The following is a 24,695-nucleotide window of genomic DNA, read 5'->3' as shown; positions in this document are numbered from 1 at the left end:
CAGTTAATCCTGAGGAATAATAATGCTTAGATGGTTCAAAACAGATGAAACCCTATTGCTCTTCAGCTGGAACCACTGCAACTGAAGGCCTTACAGTCCTTACAGAGAACACTACACCCCACATGCCATTATCTGCTACAAACCGGATTAGACAGGAGGTTTCTAGTTATCATTTCCTATCCTATTGCGAGTGGGCAAACTTTATCCGTCCATAGCCAAGAGACGGAAAGAATACTCATTTCCCCTTCTCTCCAGAGAGCACAGTAAGAGTAGTTCACAATGCATCCTGATTTCTTCTCCCCAGCACCAACCACGGCCTGAAAATAAACTTAATTATCATTACAAACCCAAATAGGACCTCTGAGTCCCAAAGCATCACAGGAACATAAAGGTAAGTAAATAATATTTCTGGAGGTCCACTATCCGAACATCAATCAGTACAATGAGCACCAAAAGTGAGCAAGCTGCTGACTGTTGGCCCATTTCAGTCTGTCTTAATCATTTTTGTAGTCCAGTTCTCCCCCTTCCCCATTCTCTCTCCCAGGTCACCATCAGGCCTCTCTTCACCAAGGGTTTTTGAACAAAAGACAAATATGTCCCAGTCCAGGTAGTATCATCACTTATATACAGACCGTGAATTATTCATGTCTCCATTCTCCATCTGCACGGGAGATGTGAACAAGAATTACCCTGGTGTCTGGGTGGGGGAAACACTCCCCAGGCAGCGCCCAGCTGTCTCTGAGAAACCATGCAATACCTCCCTAGGCTGAGATGAGAGAGGCACCGCAGTTCTTAAAACAAGCCGAGACCAGGGCAGACAAGCAGGAAAATGACACCGCAGCAAGATAAGAGATATATGTGTCTGTCCACACTTGACTGGGCCTCAGCTAGTTCAGAAGATTGCTGTCACTGTTTACTAGGGGACTGACAGCTAGGACAACCAAGATAAAAACAGTCTAATCTGAAGTCAGACGAAGCCAGCCTTGGAAATGACAATTACAACAGCGAAGGGGATTAAAAGTAATGTGCAGAAATGAAAAAATCTAAAAAAATTCTATCATAAAAGAAAAGACTCTAATAGCCGAAAAATGTGCTAAAGAGGTTGGCGCCGGGAGTGAAAGATAATCTGAACAAGAATGTCAATGTCTTAAGAAAGCAGTGGCCGGAAGGTCATTGAGGATGTGTGGATGCTGGCAAATCAAGGAGATGGGCTATATACATTACGAAGGATACACTGGGTATGTTTTGGGCACCAACTGGAAGGATTTATGCACCCGTCACTTTCCACTGATAAAGAAGTAATCCTAGCCAGACTGGCAGAACATGGGTAAAATCACCAGCCAGGACAATCAGTATCCTTAACTGTAATTACTCTCAAGTATGATTCTTGTAGAACAAAGGTTATGAGCAAGGCCTTGCTACTTCTAGATCGTGGTTTCCCAACCTAGCACTCTTGACATTTGCACCCAATAGTTCTTTATTGTAAGGAGCTGTGTTGTGCGTATATAGCAGCTTCCCTCGCCTCTACCCACTAGATGCCAGTAGAAACCAACCCCCCCCCCCAACCAGTTGTGACAACCGAAAATGTCTCTGTACATTACCAAATGTCCCCTGGGTGGAAAAATCAACCCTGGTTGAGAACCAGTGATTTAGATAAATAAAACAGGATAGCTAGTGTTCAGGTTTGGATGTTTTTTTTCCCAAACTTTTATTTAATTTCTAGTTAGGTAACATACAGTGCAATACTGGTTTCAGGAGTACAATTCAGTGATTCATCACTTACATACAACATCCAGTGCTCATCATGACAAAGTGCCCTCCTTAATACTCATCACCTATCTAGTCCATCCGCAACCCACCTCCCTCCATCAACCCTCAGTTTGTTCTCTACCTTTAATTATGTCAATTGCACTACTCGGTATTAACCCAGAGGATACAAAAATACAGATTTGAAGGGGTACATGCTCCCCGATGTTTACAGCAGCATTATCGACCATGTTCAGAATTGAGGAGAGTTTCCCGCATTACTACACTGTAACTACAGCCACCTCTTAATGAAAAATGGGCAGGACAGGGAGCTGGTCAGCCACAGCGCACAAGCCACGACCATCACTGCCATGAGGGGGCACTTCTGATCCAGGTGTTAGGAGAAAGTGTTATACCTGCTGTAATCAAGAACTTGAACTTCATATTTAGCTTCATACTGTTTCAAGGCCTAACACATGAAGCAATAGTTACCCTTCAAAGCCCATCTTTCAGAGCCACCTTAGGTGATCATCCCTATAAATATTCTAGTGGGTCTTGATGAAGAACACCCCCTGCCCGTCCACCCCGCCCATCAAGATTGCTTTGGCCAAGTGCACGAGCCCATTACAAGCTACTTTCTGTACCTTTTGACCCTGAGAGGAGTATCACTAAGTGAAAAGGTGGAAAACCTCAGCACATACTGGGGAAGTGATCAGAGCATACATTTATAAACATCCCAAGAGAAAATATAATTATTCTCAGTATCTCAATAGCTTGGAATTAACTTAATCCCCTTTTCTGCCCAAGAACATGTGAAAATGCCCTTACAATTTCATAACACTGAACCACTGTTTTGGTTCTAAATTATTCCAAGGATGACTATTTACTTACAAAATCAGTTTTTACTGGCTTTTCTTTTGTGGCTGCTAAGTCCGGTCCTTTGCCTATTTTACCTCATCAGTAGTGGGGAAGGAAAAATGGGAATCTACTAGCTTTTGTTATTCTGGTTAAAAAATGGTCGTAACAGTTAAAACTACTAAGAAAAGCCATTACAGCAGATAAAACAAAAAAAATGAATATATGTAATCTAAATTTTATTAACAAAAAAATAAACTCAGCTGTTTACTAGTTTCATTTGCATTCCCAATCCTTATTTATTAATAGCCAAACCATTCCATTTCTTTAATTCTGAGAAGAGAGAGTTGTTGCAGTCTGCACTGAAATACCAAAATAATTTTCTCATTTCATAATGAATGCTTCCAGGGGCTTTAATACATTGTTGCCTGTCTTGGTCACAGTAAGGCTGATAGTAAAACAAACCAATAAGCAAACACTAGCTGTGGAGTATGTGTGTGCACACGCATGCATGTGTTTATGCACATACAGTGTACATGGCAAAGAATATAAAAACATTAAGAAAACACTCAAGAAAAGCAAAAACAAAAAGAAGAAATACAAGTTTGATAAGTAAAACTGAGAAAAAGAACTTTACTTAAATTGCACACGTTTTCTTAAGCTTATGGAAAGTCCAGATGATATCACTGCTGGCTAGCTCAGTGACTAAAGTATTGGCAAGTAAGATTAACGCAGGCCTTCTACGGATGTGAGCCCTTCCCTGGAAGGGAAAAAACAAAAAACAAAACCAAAACACTTTGTAGGATTTGGGTAGGTGTGTCAATCATATATAAGTAAAATATATCAATATTATCTTTGGTTTTCTCAAACTAGGTCAATTTACAAAGAAACAATCACCCCTCAAAGTATACATTTTTTCCCCATATTTAAGCTCTTTCTTTTTTTTTTTTTTTTTTATTCATGAGAGACAGAGAGAGAGAGAGAGAGAGAGAGGCAGAGGGAGAAGCAGGCTCCCAAGGAGCAGGGAGCCCAATGCGGGACTCGATCCCAGGACCCTGAGATCATGACCTGAGCCGAAGGCAGACGCTTAACCATCTGAGCCACCCAGGCGCCCTAAGCTCTCACTTTCTATGGACCTAGTTCCACTCCTTTCTCTCATTTTTATAAGATAGAAACATAACTTTTATCATTCACACGGTCCAATCAGCGCTGGTGGAAAGGATATTACAGATGCAGGAGTCTGAGAGAAATGCCTGGAGGGGGAACCAGGTTCTCAGGTGTATTTTGCTAACCAAGTGTGTGAGGAAGGGAGAAGAAAAAGAAAGAAATTGGAATGTTTTTATTTTATTTTTTTAAAGATTTTATTTGTTTATTTGAGAGAGAGAGAAAATGTGTGTGAGTGGAGGGGGCACAGGGAGAGGGAGAGAGAGGATCTCAAGCAGACTCTGAGCTGAGCGTGGAGCCCAACACAGGGCTCAATCTCATACCCCTGAGATCATGACCTGAGCCGAAACCAACAGTTGGACACTTAACTGACTGAGCCACCCAGGTACCCCAGAAATTGGAATTTTTTTTTTTTAAAGATTTTATTTGTTTTTTGACAGAGAGAGAGACAGCGAGAGAGGGAACACAAGCAGGGGAAGTGGGAGAGGGAGAAGCAGGCTTCCCGCTGAGCAAGGAGCCCGATGTGGGGCTCGATCCCAGGACCCTGGGATCATGACCTGAACTGAAGGCAGACGCTTAACGACTGAGCCACCCAGGTGCCCCAAAATTGGAATGTTTTTAAAGAAAGCATAAACTGCCCAGTTTGGCCATAGGCCTTACCATTCCCTAGTGTCTTCCATAGACTCCATCACAGATTTTGTCACCTGCTTGGGTCCTAAAGGCAGTAATTCTGTCACCTCCTCCAAACTTTTCCTTTTACAGACAAGGGAACAAGAATCTAAGAACAGTTTACTGACTTGCCTAAGGTGACACGGATGGTTATCAGTAAAGCTACAGTCAAATTTTAGTGGCCTGGCTCCTAGTTCCACATTCTCCACTCTGACTCCACCATACTCTTAACGCAAATTCGATCTAGAGCCCAGAATACCAAAATGTTGAAAGAAAAAGAGGAACTACATACAAAATGCATATGGAAAATAATGATGTATTCTTGTCACAGTCTATGTTTGTTCCATATTTCTTTATGCCCCCCCCTCCAAAGGTGGTTAGGACCTAGGTGAATAGACGAGTCACATACACAGTGTTGTTGATACAACTGAACCTATAGCTAACACCTGCAGCAATAAACTAGACATGATTCTGTTAAGAATGGGACACTACTTTTCCAACAAGTTCTCTCCTTTATATTATCATATTCCTACATTCAGGGCACAGAACTTAAAACAGCCTGGATTCCCTGTTACATTGGTTTTTCTGACCCTTTCTTGGCTGCATACTAGTTCATTTTATACCTCGTGGCCTTTGTACAATGATGTGTTGGATTTAAATGAGAGGAGGGGTATGTGCTACTCTCCCCAGTTCCCAATAGAGTTCTCAACCATTCTGTGGGTCTTGACTGCTAGCTGCCTACATTCACTATAAAGACAATGAACACCTAGCCATCCTGCCAGGAGACCTCCCAAGTCACTTCCACTTCTAGATTCAACTCCGTGATTCCCAGGGTACCTGTTTTCCCCACACTGGAATCTTTCAGATCATCTACTGTGAAGCAATAATATTATAGATCTGTGGGGCAATGAAGCCTTCTCATTTTTCTGTCAGACTGCTTACTCTGAAGGAGAGTCACGAAATCTCTCTAATTTCTTACAATGAGGGCACAAACAATTCAAAACAAGAGATACCCTTAGAGGGGATAAAGAGTGAATACATCTGGAAAGTGTAAGGAAGGAAAGGATAAGAGGGGAGTGCAAAGTATGCCAATGAGCTCCCTCTTTCCATGGCTGCTCTAGGATCACGAGTCAAGGAGAGACAAGAATTCCACTCAGGTTTTAAAAGAAAGAAAGCACGGGCGCCTGGGTGGTGCAGTTGGTTAAGCCTCCACCTCTTGGTTTCAGCTCAGGTCATGATCTCAGGGTAGTGAGATCGAGCCCCTTGTTGGCCTCTGCACTCAGCACAGAGTATGCTTGAGATTCTCTCTGCCCCTCTCCCTCTGCTCCTCCTCAACCTCTCAAATAAATAAATCTTTAAAAAATAAAAATAAAAGAAAGCAGCTTTGACTCTGCCTTTCAAATCAGAACTTCAAATTCTTGGGACACCTGGATGGCTCTGTTGGTTAAGTGTCTGCCTTCAGCTCAGGCCCTGATCCTGGGATCCTGGGATTAAGTCCCACATCAGGATCCTTGCTCCCTGGCGCTCCCCCTGCTTGTGCACTCACTCTCTCTCTCTCTTACAAATAAATAAAATAAAATCTAAGAAAAAAAACCCTTGAAATTCTTAATATACTATAACAGTACTTAAAATTACATTTAAAGTAATGAGGAAAAGCTATAAAAATGAGGAATTAGCATAGAAAACTGTGAAAGCATTTTGCATTTTTATGTGGCTACTTCCTGGCTGAATATAAATGAAGGGATATTAATAATAATTACACGTACAGTTATTTAGGAACCAGAGGAGTAACATGTGAGGAAAGACCAAGAATACTTATTAGCCTTTGTTGAAACATGAACTAGGCAAAATATTTTGGGGAAGTAATGGCAGATAGACAAAACCAAACAAAGCAACAAAACCAAAACAAGATAAAACAAAAGAATTTCAAATTACATTTTATCTGATTGTATAGTAACACAATTCTCAAGACATTAGGCACAAGCACTTAAAATAATGAAGTTCCACATGTAAAATAATGCCACCATACTTTGTTTATTCAGAAACACAAATTTTGACTTCAAAGGGAATTACCCTATTCAAAAGGGCTAATGTATATGTGTGAAGCAAAGACCTTCTGATTGTGCTTTAACTCAGGATTAGCTGTTTCCTTCCATAAGCTGTTATATAAACTAAGTAAACATAAAAGTTAAGATGCTACTAAATAAATAATAAAATAGGTCCTGAAAACCCACAAAATGACAGGTTCCATTTCCTGATTCATTGTTAAAGCCATCACTTAAAAAAAAAAAAAAAAGTTAACTTTTTTCTCTGCTTCATGTTTGCTTTTGATTATGTTTTTACTATCTTATATGGTTGTCACACTAAACTTAAAATTTATTTTAAAATATATCTGTGAATAAAAACTCTCCACTCTCTATATAAATTACTGAAAAGCAGCACTTGTTTGAAATTAACCACCTTATTGCATTAAAAAGCCCAATATTAAGCTCCCACTGCTTACATAAGTTTCAAAATAAGGTAAAAGGAGGCGAAGTATTTGCAGAAACTTGTAACGGAAAACAAATTTTTACCAGCCTCCAAAAATCACTCATTATCATTGTGCACAGCGCACGTCTTGCTTTCAAATGAAAAGTCAGAAGTGGTTATTTCTGTATCTAACAGCTCTTGAAACATCAGTAGGCTGATGAAAATATTCATCAAGACCAATTACTTTACTCTTGCAGTTTGAGTACTGAGAATGTTGACAGTTTATAACACTGTTGACAGATGGAAACAATACATAATAACGCTTTCAAAATCTAGAGTCACTAGAAGATAAACTTTCTAATCTCCTCGAAAAATCTTCACTTTGCTGCAAGTACCAATTATAAATAACAGCTAACATTTACAGAGTGCTTATGTGCCAAGCACTGATCTTTACCCTTATTCTCTATCATAGTAATCTGTAATTATTTTGTTTATTTTCTTTCTCCCCCACTAATCCAGAGGCTCCATGGTCACAGGGACTCTGTCTACTTTATTGTATCCCCAGCACCTAGCACGCCTTACACATAGTAGGCGACATTTTTAAATGACTCATTGTTCTAAACATTTATTTTTAAAAGATTTTATTTATTTATTAGAGAGAGAGAAAGCACAAGCAGGGGGAGTGGCAGGCAGAGGGAGAGAAAGAAGCAGGCTCCCCACTGAGCAGAGAGCCCCATGTGGGGCTCGATCCCAGGACCCCAGGATCATGACCTGAGCCAAAGACAGACGCTTAACTGACTGAGCCACCCAGGCACCCCTGTTCTAAACACTTTAAATGATTTTTTAAAACTGTTGGTCATGGGTGCCTGGGTGGCTCAGGTCATGATCCCTGGGTACTGGGATCGAGTTCTGCGTCGGGCTCCTTGCTCAGCGGAGAGTCTGCTTCTCCCTCTCCCTCTGCCCCTACCCCTGCTCATGCTCGCACGCTCTCTCTCTCTCTCAAATAAATAAACAAAATCCTTAAAAAAAAATAAAACTGTTGGTTATGATCTAGAGGGTTAAGAAAATGCAAAAGAATAGAGTGTATTATTTAGTAGAATATTCTCCAACGAAACTTTTCTATGTCCCATATAAAATGTATTTACCAATGGGTAACAGTAAAAAAAAAAAAAAAAAAAAAAAGGCTGAAAATCACTGCTTTATGTGGATTATTTCATTTGCTCCTCACAATAACCCTGTAGACAATACCACAACTTCCTCTTTAAAATAACAGTACTGAGATTTCCAAGATAGTATGTATGATGTCCAAGATGACAGAACTATCTATAAGTACAAACATCACTTCTCTAAAGTCTCACTGATAGGGAACCACACTAAAAAAATCTGAATTAACCAAATGAGGTTTCAGTAATAATAACTGTGACATGATTCGTGAAGAAAAAAATAGGCTTTTAAGGCAGTCAGTCCTAACTAAATTTAATACCTGGTTCTGCCACTAACCAGCTGTGTGGACTCAACCTCTTTGCACCTTGATTTCTCCATGTGTAAAAGAGGGATATTCATAACGTTGCTATAATTTTAAATGATTTGATGTATGTAAATAGCCTAGGCCACTAAATGGAAGCTTTTGTGATTAAATAATTAGTATTTTCTTTTTCCTGGTCCGATAAATCTTCAGCCCATCACACCACTATCTGAATGTGTAAAAAGCGTGAATCAGGAATCTACTGGATTAAAGAGCAAATTATGGGAAGTGGGCAAGAGAGGACTAGAGCCACCCAAGAGTTTCTGCTGGCCGTGGGTCAGAAAGATGCCTAAGTCAAGCTCAGGGAGTTGGTTCAGGTAACCACGGGAATCAAGGGAAACAACTCTGCTTAACCGTAAATACAAACACAAACTATTTCATCTTGCTCAAAGATCACAGCACCATCCATCTTCTTCCTCTGTGTCCTGGCTGGGGCCGAACCAAGGAAACGCCCCTGGTCAGCTCCTGCCCACTAGGCCCTGGTATCCAGGGGCTAGGGCGCACAGCTTCGGTGCAACTCACCCCGGAGACTCCGTTGATACTGCCCCAGAATCTCCTCCAGGGTAGAGTTCTCCGGGGACTTCGCCATGCACAGAGCCGGGGCCCAGAGATGGGAGTCACGTGGGAAAGTGTCCAGTGTCGCCCTTCGGAGAACAGGAGGCCTTGGCGCCGGAGAAGCACCCGCCTGCTTCCAGCCGCTGCAGTCATTGGGGAGCGTGGAACCCCGGACGGAGCTCGCGCGGGGCCCTTCCCACCCAGTGGCCCTCATGCTGCACGTCGGGAGTTGTAGTCCGCAGGCTGCGGGCCTGCAGTCACGAGATTCCTAAAAGGCCCTTCCAACTATACTACAATTCCCAGAGGACATCGCGCCACAAGCTTTGGCGGTTTGGCGGCCAGATCCGGTTGCCAAGAGACTGTTTGGAGGCTCCGCCCTTTTTCTGTAGCTCAGGCTGGCTCAGTCCTGCCTTTATCCCATCCTGCTGTTTGGACCATCCAACCGACAAAAAGAGCTCACTGAAGGCCTTGACTCTCCTAAGTTTGGTAGTTTGCGGTTGGTCCTTGAGTCTTCTCAAGGACACAAATAACAAGTTCTCCACCCTTCAGCCGCGACACTTGCCAAAATGCCCAAATAAATTCTCAAGAAAAAGAAGCTTTAAATCTCCCAAACAGCCAAGGTTTTGAAGGCATCCGACACTACAAATCCTAGCATGCCCAGCAACCAGACCTCCGCTTGGAGTTGGCGCACTGCCCTCTGGGAACTGTAGTCCTTTTTAGTTGCGGTCCCGGCTAACGCCAGAGTCCTCCTCATTGTTCAAGCTAGTCTTTGGAGCACGCCTGCGCAATAGGCAGCTGGCGAAGGCTTTGGGTGAGACCCTCCGCACAGCCCCTTTTCATTGTCTGCGTTTGGCGCCTGCGCAGTAAGAGATCGTTGGGACTGGGCCGGCGGAGGGGATAGGGCCGGGTTCCTCGCCTTTTTCTCAGGCGCCTGCGCACTGGGCGGCCGCTTTTTGCCGTTACCGCTATGTGCGGGGCGTGTGTGGAATAACGTTATTGCCTAGCGGAGCTCGGGGCCGGGAGCTCGACCGTAGCGGCAGCGACGACGACAGCGCCGACGAGGACGACTGGGTGGGGGTAGGACGGCGTGCGAGAGACTCACGGGACGCGACGCGCCCCGCCTCCCCCGTCCGGTCCCTCTCTCAGCGGTGAGGGGTAAGTGATGCGCTCAGCTGCTCGGGTAGGCGCTGTCCCTGCCGCCGCCGCTACTTCCCCACATCCTCCTGGGTTTGCAGCGGGGGCTCGGGGCGCGGCCGGGGGCGGCCGGGGTGCTGGGCCGGGCGGCGAAGGGGGCGCTTCCCCGCTGCTCCGCGCGGCGCCGCCACCTCCTCCCCCCCCCCACTCCCCCCGCCGCCGGCACCCGACCCGGGGCTCGTCGGGGCCGCCCCTCCCCTCCCCCACCCTGCCCCCAGCTCCACCCGCTGTCCCTCCGGGCCGGTGGCCGCCGCCTCTTCCCGAGAAGGTCTTGAATCATTTCAGCCCTCTCTCGGCTTTGTGCAGCCCTCCCCCCTGCGCCGTAGCAGCTTGCTAGGGGTGCGGGCGGAGCACTGGAGGGAATGGCTGCGTTGCCGCTGGGGAAGGGATTTTTCCCCGATCCGAGCAGCTAACAGTGCGGGGCCTTTTTGTTAGGTTGGTTGGGGATGTGGGGCGGTTTGGAGGAGGTGAGGTCAGGCGCCCTCTGGACGCGGTTGGAGGGCGTGGAAGACGTGGTGTCACGCACCCTGCCAGGCGACTGCACCCGCGCTGGCTCTGGCTCCGTAGTAAACCCCGGGGAGGAGACAGCGGCTTCCTGTCGGCTTCATTGTCCTAAGATTCAAATGCGGGGTTTTGGTATGCTTCCCTTCGTTTTATGCCTGACACAGGGCGGGAAGACGTGGGATTCGTGTCCTAAGTTATGGAATTTCTGGGGTTTTTTTGGGGGGGGGGTCGTGTTTAGTAGGGCTTGGGGGATTTATTTGAAGAATGTAAGCCCCTGAAGACAGGGACGGTGTCTGTCCAAGCATTGCCAAGGTGATCATCGATAGGAAATTACTAGATGGCGATGAAGACTGGACTTAGAAAGAGCCCGACGGCGAGGCTGTTGTGTAGCAGGGAAATGAACCAGCAGAATTGTTTTTTCATTGGGTGGGTAACGCGTTCGCGTTCCTAAGGGAATAGATGAGGCCACATCTTTCAGTTTTGTTTTTTGAGCAGTCAAAACAAAAAACAGGCCCAGTACATTTCTGTTTCTGATTTTGTTTATTCATACTTCCATTCTCTTAATGAAAATTAACTCATTTGGGAGAAATGTGGTGGGGCAGATGATCGTTGATTCAAAATGCATCTTTTAAAATGATTTCATCTTAAGCTTTCAGTGCTTACAACCGTTTGCTGGCGTTAAAACAAGCGGAAGAAAGAATGAAGCAGGATGGGGAGGAGCAGGTGGAGGGATAATGGGAGAGGAGAGAGTTACATTGTGAATACTGTATCTAGATCTTCGCTGATACAACCCTAGCTGTATAGGCTTCAAAAATTTAGTAATTCAGTTCTGGAAATACTACATTGCAAGGTACAAATAATTTTTTTTTTTTAAGATTTATTTATTTATTTGAGAGAGAGAGACAGCAAGAGGGAACACAAGCAGGGGGAGTGGGAGAGGGAGAAGCAGGCTTCCCGCCCAGCAGGGAGCCCGACGTGGGGCTGGATCCCAGGACCCTGGGACCATGACCTGAAGGCAGACGCTTAACTGACTGAGCTAACCCGTGCCCCTTTCTACCATTATTTTTAAAAAAGTAAAACCCAAGGCTGTTTTTCGTCCTTCCTCACTTTGTAGATATCGTAGGATTTTGGTGTTTTAAAACTCAAGAATCTAAGTGGACTTGACATAAGAGGAAGATACTGAAACTTGGAAAGTTAACTGAATTGTCTGTCCAAGTGTCACTGCTAATGAAAGGCAGAGCCAAATAAAACCAAGATCTGTTCCTGCAGTGGGCTCTTTTGGTGTTGTCCCTTAGTCCCCCTGCCCTGTGAAAATTTATGGAAAGCTTCTCTACATGCTCCTTGAGTTGTCTTTAACAATCAAGTTCATTGACACCCTTGTTTTATTAATCTAGTCCTTTTCCTTGTGATGCAAAAATAATTCTACTGAAGTGGAGCTTTAGTTTTATAAATTACCTTACAATATAAGGAAAGATGCTCTAACATGGGCTTTTCATAAACAACAACAACAACAAAAAAACCTCTTGGAAGTTTTTCCCTACTACTTATTAGTAACCATATTTTAATATTATTTCCTGATATTCAGTAGTATTTTATGGTATGATGAGCTATAAGCTATAAGCTTGGTTAAAAATAAAATTGCCATGTAACAAGAATGTGGAGAAGAATGTCTCCATTTTATATTTAATTCTGTAATTATGGCCTGAATGTAGTGTAGTGAAATTATCCCTTTCTTAATTCAATGTGAAGTTCATTTTTCTTCAATTAATGAATTATATTATTTTCAACTTAACTCACCTTGAGAAAAATATCGAAATTTTTATCAAAATTAAATGTATGTTTTTTCATTGAGTTGCTTTTGACAAAGTGCTATTTTTTCTTTATAATCTTACCCTTTAATTCTACAATGCATTTTAATAGACTTTTTAAAAGAATTTATTAACTTGCCCTTTTAAATTTTAGCTTACTTAGAGATAATCTAGTTAAATTCAGCATGTGGAATTATATTAAATCAAACTTTAAATGTATTTTATTGGTAAATTTCATTTTTCTCAATTACTTTGGAAATAACCATCTTCATGTTTTCTATCTTAGCATTAGAATAATGAAATTTAGACTGTAAAATTATCATACATTATGCCCATTAATGCAAATATCAGTGTTTTTAAAAATTCTATGCTTAGTGATTTGTTTTACTTATTCCTAGTATCAGGTTTTTTTTATCACTGAAGAAATAACTAGTTTTATTGTTGCATCTGATAGTAATCAGATACCACTCATCTAGTACTGAATACTGCCTGTGTTTAAACTTGTTAATGTTTTTTATTCAACAAAATTATACTCCCTTAAAATAATTTTTAGTATTTTAATTTGTAATGATTGATTTTGAGCAGTGTCCTAGTCTAATAAATATCTAACAAACAGCAATGTACTAAATTGCCAACTAATCTGTACAGTTGCAAATTATAACGGAAGTATAACAAAAGAGCAATTAGATACCATCTGAAAAATCCTTGGTGGTTATATAATAGGAGAACGTTGAGTGTTGCTGTATTTCAGTAAGAAATGAACTTCTTCTTATGGGGAGAAACCTCAGACCATCTTTATTTCATTAATTTTTGTTAATACCCAAGATTTCCAATAATCAACTACACTTGGTGAAATGGGATTTAATTTATTTACTTAAATATTTTTTGAGGGAAGTGCTCAGCAATGAGTTAGCTGGTGTGGGCAATACAAAAGAATAAGACATCTGTCTGGTAGTAGAGTTGATTAAACTAGACATATAGTTTAGTTAAACTAGACTGTATGTCTAGTTTAATTGAATGATTATGCAACAGTATATCTATATTATACCTTTTTTTTGGCCAAAATGAATGACCTGGTCAATATATACTGAAGGTAAAGCCCTCTTTTATGTCAAACAAAGGTAGAAAGGAAATGAACAAAAGCAAGGTTAAAGAAAACCCTACAAAAATTACTTACAGATAGGGATTATACAAAACATGGAAGTGGGAAGAATCTCAAGTATGCATTGCTTAGGTTTGAGAAACTATGAGACATAGCAGAGAATAAGTCATTATTTGAGTATATTAATAAGCAGTAAGTAATATAGAACATATTACCCTTTAGGACATGATATTTATTGACTAAATAACTAATATCTACCACGTATTGAAACCTACTATGTATCAGGCAGTGTATGTGTGTGTGTGTTTGTGTGTAATTCATGCAACAGTCTTGTATATAAGGTATAAATTTACACACTTAAATTTGAGAATATTTGAAGCCTAGAGTTAGTGAATAATTTTGCCTCTGTGTCATGGCTCTAAGTGGTAGAGCCTATAACTGAACCTTTGTCTTTTTGACAAAGGCCCAGATTCTTTCCATTCATCCTTTTTGGTAAATTAAGAAAGCAAACTGTACCCTTTACCCTTTTCTGATTCACAAAATTTTAGAATTACAGGAGACTTTAGAGTCATCTGGTATAGTGTGCCTTCTACTACTCATATCCCTGAGATCTTACTGAGTCCATCTTCTCCAAGAACAACACTTTCATGAACAAAGAGGCATAGGATGTCTCATTTAGCTTTTGGAAAGTATAATAGGAAGATTTTAATTAAATGGGGCTGGTATCTGCTTTACTATATAACTTCTCCCCATTGGTTGTAGTTCTGTTATAAGAGTAAGATACAGTAAGGTATTTCTTTGCTCAGTTTTCTCTTTTCTAAATTAAATATTGTAACCCTTACAACTTCATATGATACTGATACTGTTTCCTTTACCTCTCATCTCTTGTCAGCTAGATTGAGTTTTGTCAATACTGTTCTTTTTGTTCTGATCTATCTATCTATCTATCTATTTATTTATTTATTTATTTATTTATTTTTATTCTTATGTTAATCCCCATACATTACATCATTAGTTTTAGATGAAGTGTTCCCTGATTCATTGTTTGTGCATAATACCCAGTGCTCCATGCAGAATGTGCCCTCCTCAATACCCACCACCAGGCTAACCCATCCTCGCATCGCCCTCCCCTCTAGAACCCTCAGTTTGTTTTTCAGAGTCCATCTTCTCTCATGGTTCGTCTACCCCTCCGATTTCCCCCGCTTCATTCTTCCCCTCCCGCTACCACCTTCTTCTTCTTTTTTTTTTTCTTAACATATATTGCATTATTTGTTTCAGAGGTACAAATCTGAGATTCAACAGTCTTGTTTTTATATTTAATTCTGTAATTATGGCCTGAATGTAGTGTAGTGAAATTACCATTTCCTTAATTCAAGCTATACACTTGTGTTTACGGTCTAAAATTTTGTTAACTCTTTAATAACAGTGATATCTTTGCTAGTTCTAAGCAAAGAAAAATGAGAGAAAAATGTTATATGACTTTTCAAGTTATTGTCATGCAATTCAAGGGATTTGAGTTTCTGTATTTCTACCTTTCTAATGTTAAAATGACCTCTCTTTATGAAATGATAGTTTTAGTCTGTGGTAAGTTTCTTTTAATATTTGCCTTGGGTTTTTTTGTATTGGTTTGATTCTTAAATGAACAATAAAAAGTTGGCAAGCTTATGTTGTTTTTCATTTTGTTTTTTGAAAATTTGGAAACCACTGATGTAGTCAACATAAGCCAGTGTTTTTTTTAAGATTTTTCCCATTCTGTATGTATCCATCGATGATTTTTTGAAACAGTGTTAAGCTTTAACCCTTTCAGATACCATCTCCTTGAATATAGCTATAGTTAAAACTTATTGAGATCTTCTTGAATCATGATTCTGTCATCCAAGGGATTAGCTTCCCTTCCTGGCTTTTAGACATTTATAAATTTAACAAGCCAGCCCTCTTATGTCTTCATCCTGGCCATGTACTGGATATAGCCGAGGACACAGCCATGCAGATTTATAAATAGAGTAAATGTAACATAAATAAAATATCCTTGAGAAAAGAGGCGACACAAAGATAATGAAAACCATTTGAATGTTTTTTGTTTTTAATTAAGGAGAAAACCATTATATTCTCCAGTACTGAAGGAGTTGGTTAAAGCTTACAGTCTGTTGGGTGATACGGATAATTACACAAATAGTGAGTCAAGTAAGCATAGGTGCTATGAAGAAAATGTGGAGTAAGGGGATAGACTGTGATGGAGGACTGCTATTTTTCATTTAAGTAGTCCCTCAGAATATTCAAATGGTTCAAAAAAATCAAACTATTTTAAAAACAACTATTGTGAAAAATCCTCCTACCCCTCACCTTGTTTGCCAAGTTAGCACTTTCCCTAATCCAATAAGTAACGTTTTATTATTTATTCTGTATCATTCCAGTGAATTTTTTTTCAAGTTAAGCAAATATATATACCCACCGCCCCTCTTTTACACAAAAAATAACCTCTTAAGACAATATGCTGCACCTTGGGAGTTACCGTTTTAGGAGCAGTTAGGGAATACTGCTCTGTGAGGAGATGATGTTTAGCAGAGACTTATATTAGGTGAGGAGGTAAGCCATGTAGGTGTGTGGTTGGACTGTGCCGTGGTCCTGAGACAGGAATGGGATGCGTGAATTCGGAGAATAAGGAGAGTACTGGCTGGAGATGAGAGAGCAAGAAGAAAGAATAGAAGGAAATGAGGTTGGATAGAAATTGGAGGGTTTTTAATTTCAAGTGTTTTGGGAGTTCATTGGAGGGTTTTGAGGGGAATGACAAAAGAATTGTATTATATTTTTAAAATATAGTTCTGACTGTTTTGTGGAGAACAGACTGGACAGGAAAAGGGGAACAGGGAGATGAGCTAAGAGTGATCTATATTAAGTTAATGGTTTCGACTAGAGTGATAATGGTGGAGATAAAGTTACAAGGTCTGGTTTTAAAAAATCAAGAGTTTTGGATATGTGAAGTTTGAAATGTCTGTCAAACATCTGAGTGGAGCTATCAAGTAGGCAGTGGAATATACAAGTCTGCAATTCAGAGAGGTTCAGGCCTGAAGATTCTTAAATCTTAAGCATCACCAGTAGAACGTATTTAAAGCCATAGGACTGGAAGACATCACTTAGTTTGAGAGTTGGTTAATTAGGTTGAGAAGAGGTTCAACAGTTGAGACCTGATACTGTTCAACAGTGAAAGGCTTAGCAAGAGAGAAGAGCTATCCAGAAGGATTGAAAAGAAGTAGTAAGGGTATGCTGTCCCAGAAGCCAAGTAATTTTTAGAGATAAGGGATGTTGAGTCAAACTATACCACCTTTAATCACCTGAACACTCCTTATAAACTGGATGAGAACCTTTTGTTAGACGTCTCTTTCTTGATGGGGATGTTCACAGAAACTGCTAAATCTAAAGCCCTGAACAAAGTTTGATTTGTAAACCGGCGCCTGCTGTTTCTTGGGTGGACGGCTGTGGTTGCTGCTGGTGCCCCAGGGCTGAACAGGAGAGACAGTGCTCCTCAGTTAGGAAAATTTGCTGTCAGGGATTGATTCATTTGCGACTTGTGTGATCTTAAATGTGTCACTTCATTTCAGAAGTTCAGTTTCTTCATCTATAAAGTAAATCTAGTGATAGTCCGTTTACCTCAGAGGGTTTTTTTGAAAAGCAAATGATGTAAAAGACAAGTGAAAGGTATGATTGCAGGTACGGATCTCCCATCGCCCCAGATGTGGTGCCCCTCGCTAGGGTTATGTGTGAAAAAATGTTTTGTTTGGGGTGATGAATAGAAGTATTTTTTCAGTATGACACTGTAGGAATAGTTTTCTGCTTCTCCTGCATTTCATCCCCATAAGGCAGTTTTGCACATTATTTTAGCGTTCTTGGGAGTGGAAAAAAAGACATGATGTGGGAAAGAGGCTTTGCGATAATAACTTTCTCCAATCCTAAACTCATCCTTTAATTCCAAGCAGTGTCTAAATGAGAATGAAGTCAGAAAAATTTTTCTAAGCAGGCCAGCTTACTTTTTTCCAGGCCAACCAGGAAAATCTTCCCTTTTTAACTGGCTTTTTTTTCCTGGAAGGTGTCTTACCAGATAAGGGTTTGTCACATCTTATGTGGAATAGTAAAGTACAAATTCAAAGCATAGGGTTTGTTAAGGGTCTTGTACTCAAGGCAGCCAGCTAGAAACTGATTTGAGGAAACAAAGGACAAGGGCATACTTGATACAGAGGTAAAATATAAAATATTTATTTTGGTGAAAAAAGGAACATTGCAAATAGAGCACTTTGAGCAATAATTCTTAAGCAGTAAAGACTTTTTTGAGGCAGTGGGACTATAATTTCAAAATATCTATCTTGAGGACCCCATATATTATTTGCTGAGTTGCTCAAAAAACACTTCTCATGGGTAATCAATGCACTGCAAATTGAAGGCCACCTTATTTTTTCATGCTTTTTTTTTCATATTATAAAACTAATACTTGTCTGTTGCAGAATACTTAGAAGATACCATTACATCAGGAAGAACACTTTCTCGCAATCCCCCAGCCAGTGATGCCACTGTTATATATTCTTTTCTATTTGGGTTTAATCTGGTAACATTTTATCATGAAATTAAACTTTCTGACTAATTTTTCTTGAGGGTATAGGAGTCCATGTTATCAAACTTGTAATTTACTTACAATTTATGGAAATTAAGGGTATTTTTAAAATTGCAAACAACTGTGAATTTCTGTGCAAATTAATATTTTTCTTTGCCAGTATTTTAAAGATTTTTTTTTTTAATTTATTTGAGAGAGAGAGCAGAGCAAGTGAGAGAGAACACAAGGGGGTGGAGGGTCAGAGGGAGTGGGAGAAGTAGGCTCCCTGCTATTTAGAATTCTAAAGCCTTTTCTAATTTTCTGATGAAATCCACCCCTCTGCCCTGGTCTTTTCCAGTATACACTTCCATCACTGGTATATGAGATTGTTGCTTCAACCCTACACCAATGCTGGATATTACATATCTTTTTAAAAATTTTGCCAATATGATAAACTGAAAACCTTATTTAGATTTCTCTTATCAGTAATATATCTGAAGAGTTTTTTAAAAATATGTTTGTTGGCAAAAAAAAAAAGTTTATTGGCCATTGTATTTCTAATCTGAATTGCTTGTGTATACCCTTTTCTGAAGGAATGTTCATTATTGTATATACTTGTAACAATTCCTTTGTCACGTACGTTGTAAAATTTTTTCCCAGATTGTCATTTTCCTTTTTAAATTCGTTTTTACCCAACAAAGATTTTTAACTTGTGTATAGTCCAATATTTCTTTTCTTTTTCCTTTATGAAGTTATACCACTGCACAAAGTTTTATTAGATACATACCTATATTTATTCTCATAGAATTTATGATGTGAATATGTGCAAATGTGTTAATTTTTCTAAAATATGTTTAGGCCTATATATATTATAGCCTTCTGTCCCAGTACCATTTATTGCATAACTCTTCATTATCCTATACAATTTGAAATGTCCTGTTAATATGCGTAGGTTTATTTCTGGATCTTTTATTCCATCTACCTATTTCTGCACTGCTATATTATTTTTTTAAAGGTTTTTTATTTATTTATTTGACAGAGAGAGACACAGCTAGAGAGGGAACACAAGCAGGGGGAGTGGGATAGGGAGAAGCAGGCTCCCCGCAGAGCAGGGAGCCCGATGGGGGCTCGATCTCAGGACCCTGGAATCATGACCTGAGCCGAAGGCAGACGCTTAACGACTAAGCCACCTAGGCGCCCCTGCACTGCTGTATTATTACCACGTTTTATAACATAGGTTTATAATATCCATTTGTAAATGGACAGACTGTTCTTCCTACACTACACTGGTTTTAACAGAATTTGCTTAGTTTTTCTCATATGCTTATTTTTTCCAGATGTGTTTTAGAACTATTTTGTCAGGCTCATTTGAAAAAGTCCTTTTGGGGTCTTGATTGAGATGAAGCCCAGTTTATTAATTTTTTTTATGATCTGAAACATGACAAGGAGATTCTGGGGTAGGTTGGGGGGCCTTATTTTTATTTGTTTCTTTTAATTCTAGTCTAGTTAACATCTAGTATTATATTTCAGGTGTACAATATAGTGATTCAACAATTCTATATATTGCTCGGTGCTCATTACAATTAGTGTACTCTTAATCCCCTTCACCTATTTCACCCATCCCCCACCAATCTCCCCTCTGATAACCACCTGTTTGTAGTTAAGAGTCCAATTTTGGGGGGCACCTGGGTGGCTCAGTCAGTTGGGCGTCTGCCTTCGGCTCGGGTCATGATCCCAGGCTCCTGGGATCGAGTCCCACATCAGGCTACCTGCTCAGTGGGGAGTCTGCTTCTTCCTCTCCCTCTGCTTGTTCCCCCTGCTTGTGCTCTCCCTCTCTCTCTATGACAAATACATAAATAAATAAAAATAATAGTCCATTGTATATTTGGGGTCTTAGTTTTGGTAATGTTTTCAGACCTATTCAACTTCCTGTTTTTTTAGTCAATTATGTCATTCTCATTTTCCTAGAAGTTTATTCACTTGAGATTTTCAAATTTAGAAGCATATAGTTGTAGTTATTTTAATAAATTTAAAAAATCATGTCTGTGGCTATATCTTTTTATTACAAAGCCAAGTGTTTATGATGGATGAAGAAAAAAATCTGCCAGGGATTTTAGTACTTTTTTTTTTTTAAAGAATGAACTTCTGATTTATCATTTTTATTTTTGTGTTTTTAAGTCATTAGCTACTTTTAAAATCTTTAATCCTTCATCTCTACTAGTTTGCTGGATAAGTTTATTTTTATTTTTTCTAGTTTAGTAGAAAACACTCCTAAGGCTTTAAAGTTTTTTCTCACTTCAGCTTTGTGGACATTCCTTAGATTTTATATAAAGAGTATTCTCAGAGGTTTGACTTTTTAAACTATTTTATTCTCTCTTTCACTCGGGTTAATTTATGAGATGGGTTGTTTTAATACAAAGGTTTGTGTGTATGTGGTTTATCTCAAATATACAGAGAAATTGAAAGAATTTCATAGTGAGTACTCACATACCCACCATTTGATTGTACTATTAACATTATATTTGGGTTTTTGTTTTTTAAAGATTTTATTTATTTGAGAGAGAGCATAAGCAGGGGGAGGGGCAAAGGGAGAGGAAGAAGCAGATTCCCTGCTGAGCAGGGAGCCGGATGCGGGACTTGATCCCAGAATCCCAAGATCATGACCTGAACCAAAGGCAGATGCTTAACCAACTGAGCCACCGAGGTGCCCCAACATTATATTCGTTTTTATCACACATCTGGCCATATATCCATTGTCTGTTCATCAGTGCATCTTACATTTTGATGAATTTCAAAGTAAACTGCAGACGTGAATGTGTGTTTTTAAGAAAAGGGCTCTTAAATCATTTGAAATTGTTTCACTTTTAAGTTTTCTGAATATGCTACTGAATTATTTTCTAACAACTACTGGCAAACAGCAGTTGAAATATGAAATATATTGTTTTCTATCCCAGTAGTGTTACTGAACTCAATTTTTCTGTAAATAGCTAGCTGACAAAATTAACACTGACACTGAGCTATCCCTCTTGAGGGGCACGGTGTGTGTGTACTTTTAAAGAGGAATGGTAAAAGAGTTTTTTGTTTGTGTTTAATCTGAAGAGCTGTTGAAGGAAGCATACACTGTTTCTCTAATTTAGTGATCCTACTACTTCCTTCAGTAACAAATTCAGGAATGAAGTAATTACTGTCAGTTCTACATCTCACTACCTTCTGCTTCCACTATGTTAAGAATTCGGTGTTGTGCTATTCAATAAAAATAAGAGCTTTTGCTTGATGTGAAACAGCATGGTTTAAACCTGTGATTCTAAGTGGTGAGTAACAAATTCCAGAATGTGAGGGATCTACTGTACAGAATCAACAATTTTAAATTTCTAAAGTGGAGAGGTGGGAACAAATAGAATGCGATTAAATGAAGAGTAAAAGAATTAAAATTTAGAGATTTGTTTGGGGAGGGTGGGGACACGGGGATGATGGGGTTCTTTGGTATCCAGCAGAAGAATGTCTAGTAATTATTGTGAATAACATTCAGAACCTAATTCGTTAATAGAATCTTGCACCTTTTTGCTAATGGATTTTAGGCTAATTGCAAAGTAATATCCCTCTGCCCCCCAAAGATGTAAAATGAGGTATATAATAAGATGAATATTTCATCAAAGAATGCTGTCTTGACAACCATTTCTTTGATCTGCTCTTAGGTGTCTGTTTTCATCACTAGGATTTCTGTTGTCTGACTTATTCGTTCTTTTCTCTCTTTTTCTTGGGCCCAGTTTGTACTTTTCCCTCCAGTCTTGGCATTCTCAGTCAGCACATTATGTATTTCCTTTGCTCTAGTATCTTTTTTTGATTTCTTGTTCCTTAGTCTTCACAATTACAGTCCATTCCCCTTATCCCTGCTCTCCCATGTTGTCACACCAGTCAGTCCAAACTGAAGGGGTCTTTTTGAGGAACTGGAAAATACAATTTTCATGATAAACATCAGTGACTTATCTAAGTAAAGGGAGATTGGGAAAGAGAGTACCTGGGTGGCTGGTAATGCCTATTCACCAAGATAGGGAAAACAAGAGGAAAGGCACCATACCCCATAGATTGGTCTTTAGTAGTGTGACATGATTTTATCTGTTTAGTACAGTTATAGGAAATCATTTTTCTGTCAAAAGTTGGAAAACTGCAAGGAAAAACTGGGGGTCACAGGAAGGCAGGAACCAAATTATTTTCTTTTGAGACAGTCCTTTGTATAGGCCTAAATTTGTTTTACAAACTAAAACACATATATCATTTTATTTAATAAATAGTGTCATCACTATCTGCTCCAGAAAAACCAGATGGCTTGTGTTCTGTCTCACATGACTTTTGAGGGTGTTTCCTGATTTTAGGATAAATACACACACGCGCGTGCGTGCACGCTTTGTCAACGAGATGTAAATAAAAGAGTACTTTGCACAAGGAGTTTAGATCTCCATTTTAGTTTTGGCGCTATAGCTGTATAACATTGAACAAGTCTTCCACTGTTTCATTTTGCTCACTTGTAAAAATAAAAGGCTTAAACTATATTATTTCTAAGTTCACTCCCAAATTTTAAAGCACTATTGCGTATGTAAAAAATTCAGAATACTCTTCAGTTTTGTGCTTATGGCCCTTTTAGTCACAAAAAAGAGAGAGTCAAAGGACTGGGAGGACATTTGTGGTATGCAGTGGTACACAGAGATGGAAAAAAAAGGGGAAGAAGGTACGAGTGAAGAGAGACAAGGCATTTGGAAGGTGAACCCTTTTTTTTTTTTTGACATATCGTCAAAAAAAGGTCAAAAAAAGAGTTATGCAATAAATGGTACTGGGACAGGAGGCTATAATATATATAGGCCTAAATATATTTTAGAAAAATTAACACTTTATCTGTCCCAGGTCAAGTCAATGATATTTGACTCAGAGTATTATCTCCTACTAATAATTGTTCTTAAAAATACCAATAAGCTTTTAATCTTATTGTAGCTGCGTTTTTCCTCAAACTTGGAGAAGCTCTTCTCCAAATGAAATAAATGTCAGTAGGCATTCCTCTTTAGCTGTGTCTGGAGATTCCGCCCCTTAAAAGAATTGCTTTCTCAGAAATATTCACACTATAAAATATTTCCAGCAAATTATTACGTACCTAATGGCATATACCCTGGTAATAATGAACCTAATCACCTTAAGCATCTGTAGTCTAATTAATTATAATATATAAAAGAATAGACCTATAGTAACAGTTGAAATGATGGTTGCAAATTTTCAGCCGCAAGATAGGCTTTCTTGCTTATGTAACTTACTAATTTATATGAATGCTATATAGCTTTATAAATGAAAACATAAAGCTCTTTATGCTGTTGTGATCAGATCAAAATTTTTCTTTCCAACGTAAATTATTTTTTAGCAGCCAATTCTGTGTTTATATTCTATAGGTTGAAAGTATATAAAGCCATTCTAAATTAATGTAAATAATCAAGTGATTCCTCTTTGTGTAGAGCTGAGCAAACTAGAGTGGCCACTAGCAATATGCGAATATTTAAATTTAAATTAATTAAAATTAAATAAAAAGTTTTCTCATATGCATTTGCTGTTCGTGTTTTAAGCATTCATTAGTTCACATGTGGCTAGTGGCTAATTTGTTGGACAGCGTAGATCTAAAACCTGTCCATAATCACAGTTTTACTGCATAGTATTGTTAAAGTTATTTATAGGCATTATAATTTTTCATGAAGGTGAAAAGAATATTGAATAATTTAGGATATTAAGTTGTTAGGCAATAAATAAGCACATATGTGATTTAAATATACCCTTGCTTTAAACATGCTCTAAGATTCTTCAGTTATTCTGCAGTTTGAAGTTTGATTTTGGTTTTCATGTGTTGTGCTGATACTGTGGTTCAATTAATTTATACCCACCTCCCAAACAGTTGATGTATGGCTAGTTCAAGGAGGAAGGTAGTAATCATGAGTAGGAACCGTTTTTAAGGGGCACATTAGGCAGTGATATGCTGAAATGCATTATAGACAGATGCCAGAAAGAAGAGAAATTGTTGTCAGCTAAGAAATTGTTGAACCAGGAAAGGTGAATCAAAAACATTTGGCTTTCATGGTCTTACAGACCCTTAGCTCATACTGCCTTCTTCCCACTGTCAGCCCCTCCTGTAGAGTCTCTTTTCAGTCCTTTGAGACAGCTTTGTGCACCTTTTCCTGCTCCTAGTGATACATGACCTGACAAGATTTTTCAGATCGTTGTTGTTCAGTGAGCCTAGAGATAGTTTACTTTTCTTTCAGATTCTAGGTTTCTGATTCATGCTGTACCCTATTTACAAAATTTGCCTCATTCCTCCAGATGAGTCAGCTGATTTTTGACCTGACTTTAGCATAAACTGATTGATTCTTACTTGTCTACGGACTTCTCGGGGAGGCAGTCTTGGAGCCTGTTGGTGGTCAAGCAGAAGGATAAGAGATAGATTAAAGATAGACTGAGTCTTGCATGAACCTTAAGTGTTTATGGCTCAGAAAG

The 24,695-nt window shown here is 39.3% G+C and overlaps 2 protein-coding genes across 30 annotated transcripts in view; one reads left to right on the top strand and one right to left on the bottom strand.

The window, feature by feature from the left end:
• The window catches only part of SDCCAG8 (SHH signaling and ciliogenesis regulator SDCCAG8), a 232,811-nt gene extending 223,718 nt beyond the window's left edge, over positions 1–9,093 (bottom strand). For 16 of the 18 annotated variants that reach the window (XR_010412363.1, XR_008506297.2, XR_010412366.1 and 13 more), the window contains exon 1: positions 8,951–9,087. Coding sequence is in view for 6 of the 18 variants with exons in the window: in XM_045877577.3 (XP_045733533.1) it covers positions 8,951–9,017 (67 nt within the window). In the remaining 12 variants the exon portion in view is untranslated. Of the gene's footprint in view, positions 1–8,950 lie in introns of all 18 variants that reach the window. The other 2 variants (XR_010412369.1, XR_010412370.1) reach the window with 1 other exon arrangement.
• A 778-nt stretch (positions 9,094–9,871) lies between these two features.
• The window catches only part of CEP170 (centrosomal protein 170), a 128,818-nt gene continuing 113,994 nt past the window's right edge, over positions 9,872–24,695 (top strand). For 11 of the 12 annotated variants that reach the window (XR_010412361.1, XM_064594409.1, XM_054508086.2 and 8 more), the window contains exon 1: positions 9,872–10,138. The gene's annotated coding sequence lies outside the window, so the exon portion shown is untranslated. Of the gene's footprint in view, positions 10,139–10,610; positions 10,814–24,695 lie in introns of those variants that run through there. The other variant, XM_064594404.1, reaches the window with a different exon arrangement.

This window comes from Mirounga angustirostris, unplaced genomic scaffold (assembly GCF_029215605.1).
Source record: "Mirounga angustirostris isolate CCGP_5_RB_7025 unplaced genomic scaffold, mMirAng1.0.hap1 SCAF_6, whole genome shotgun sequence".
NCBI classification, from domain to species: domain Eukaryota; kingdom Metazoa; phylum Chordata; class Mammalia; order Carnivora; family Phocidae; genus Mirounga; species Mirounga angustirostris.
Note: the sequence above shows the minus strand (reverse complement) of the source record. Positions and strands in the feature narration are given on the sequence as shown.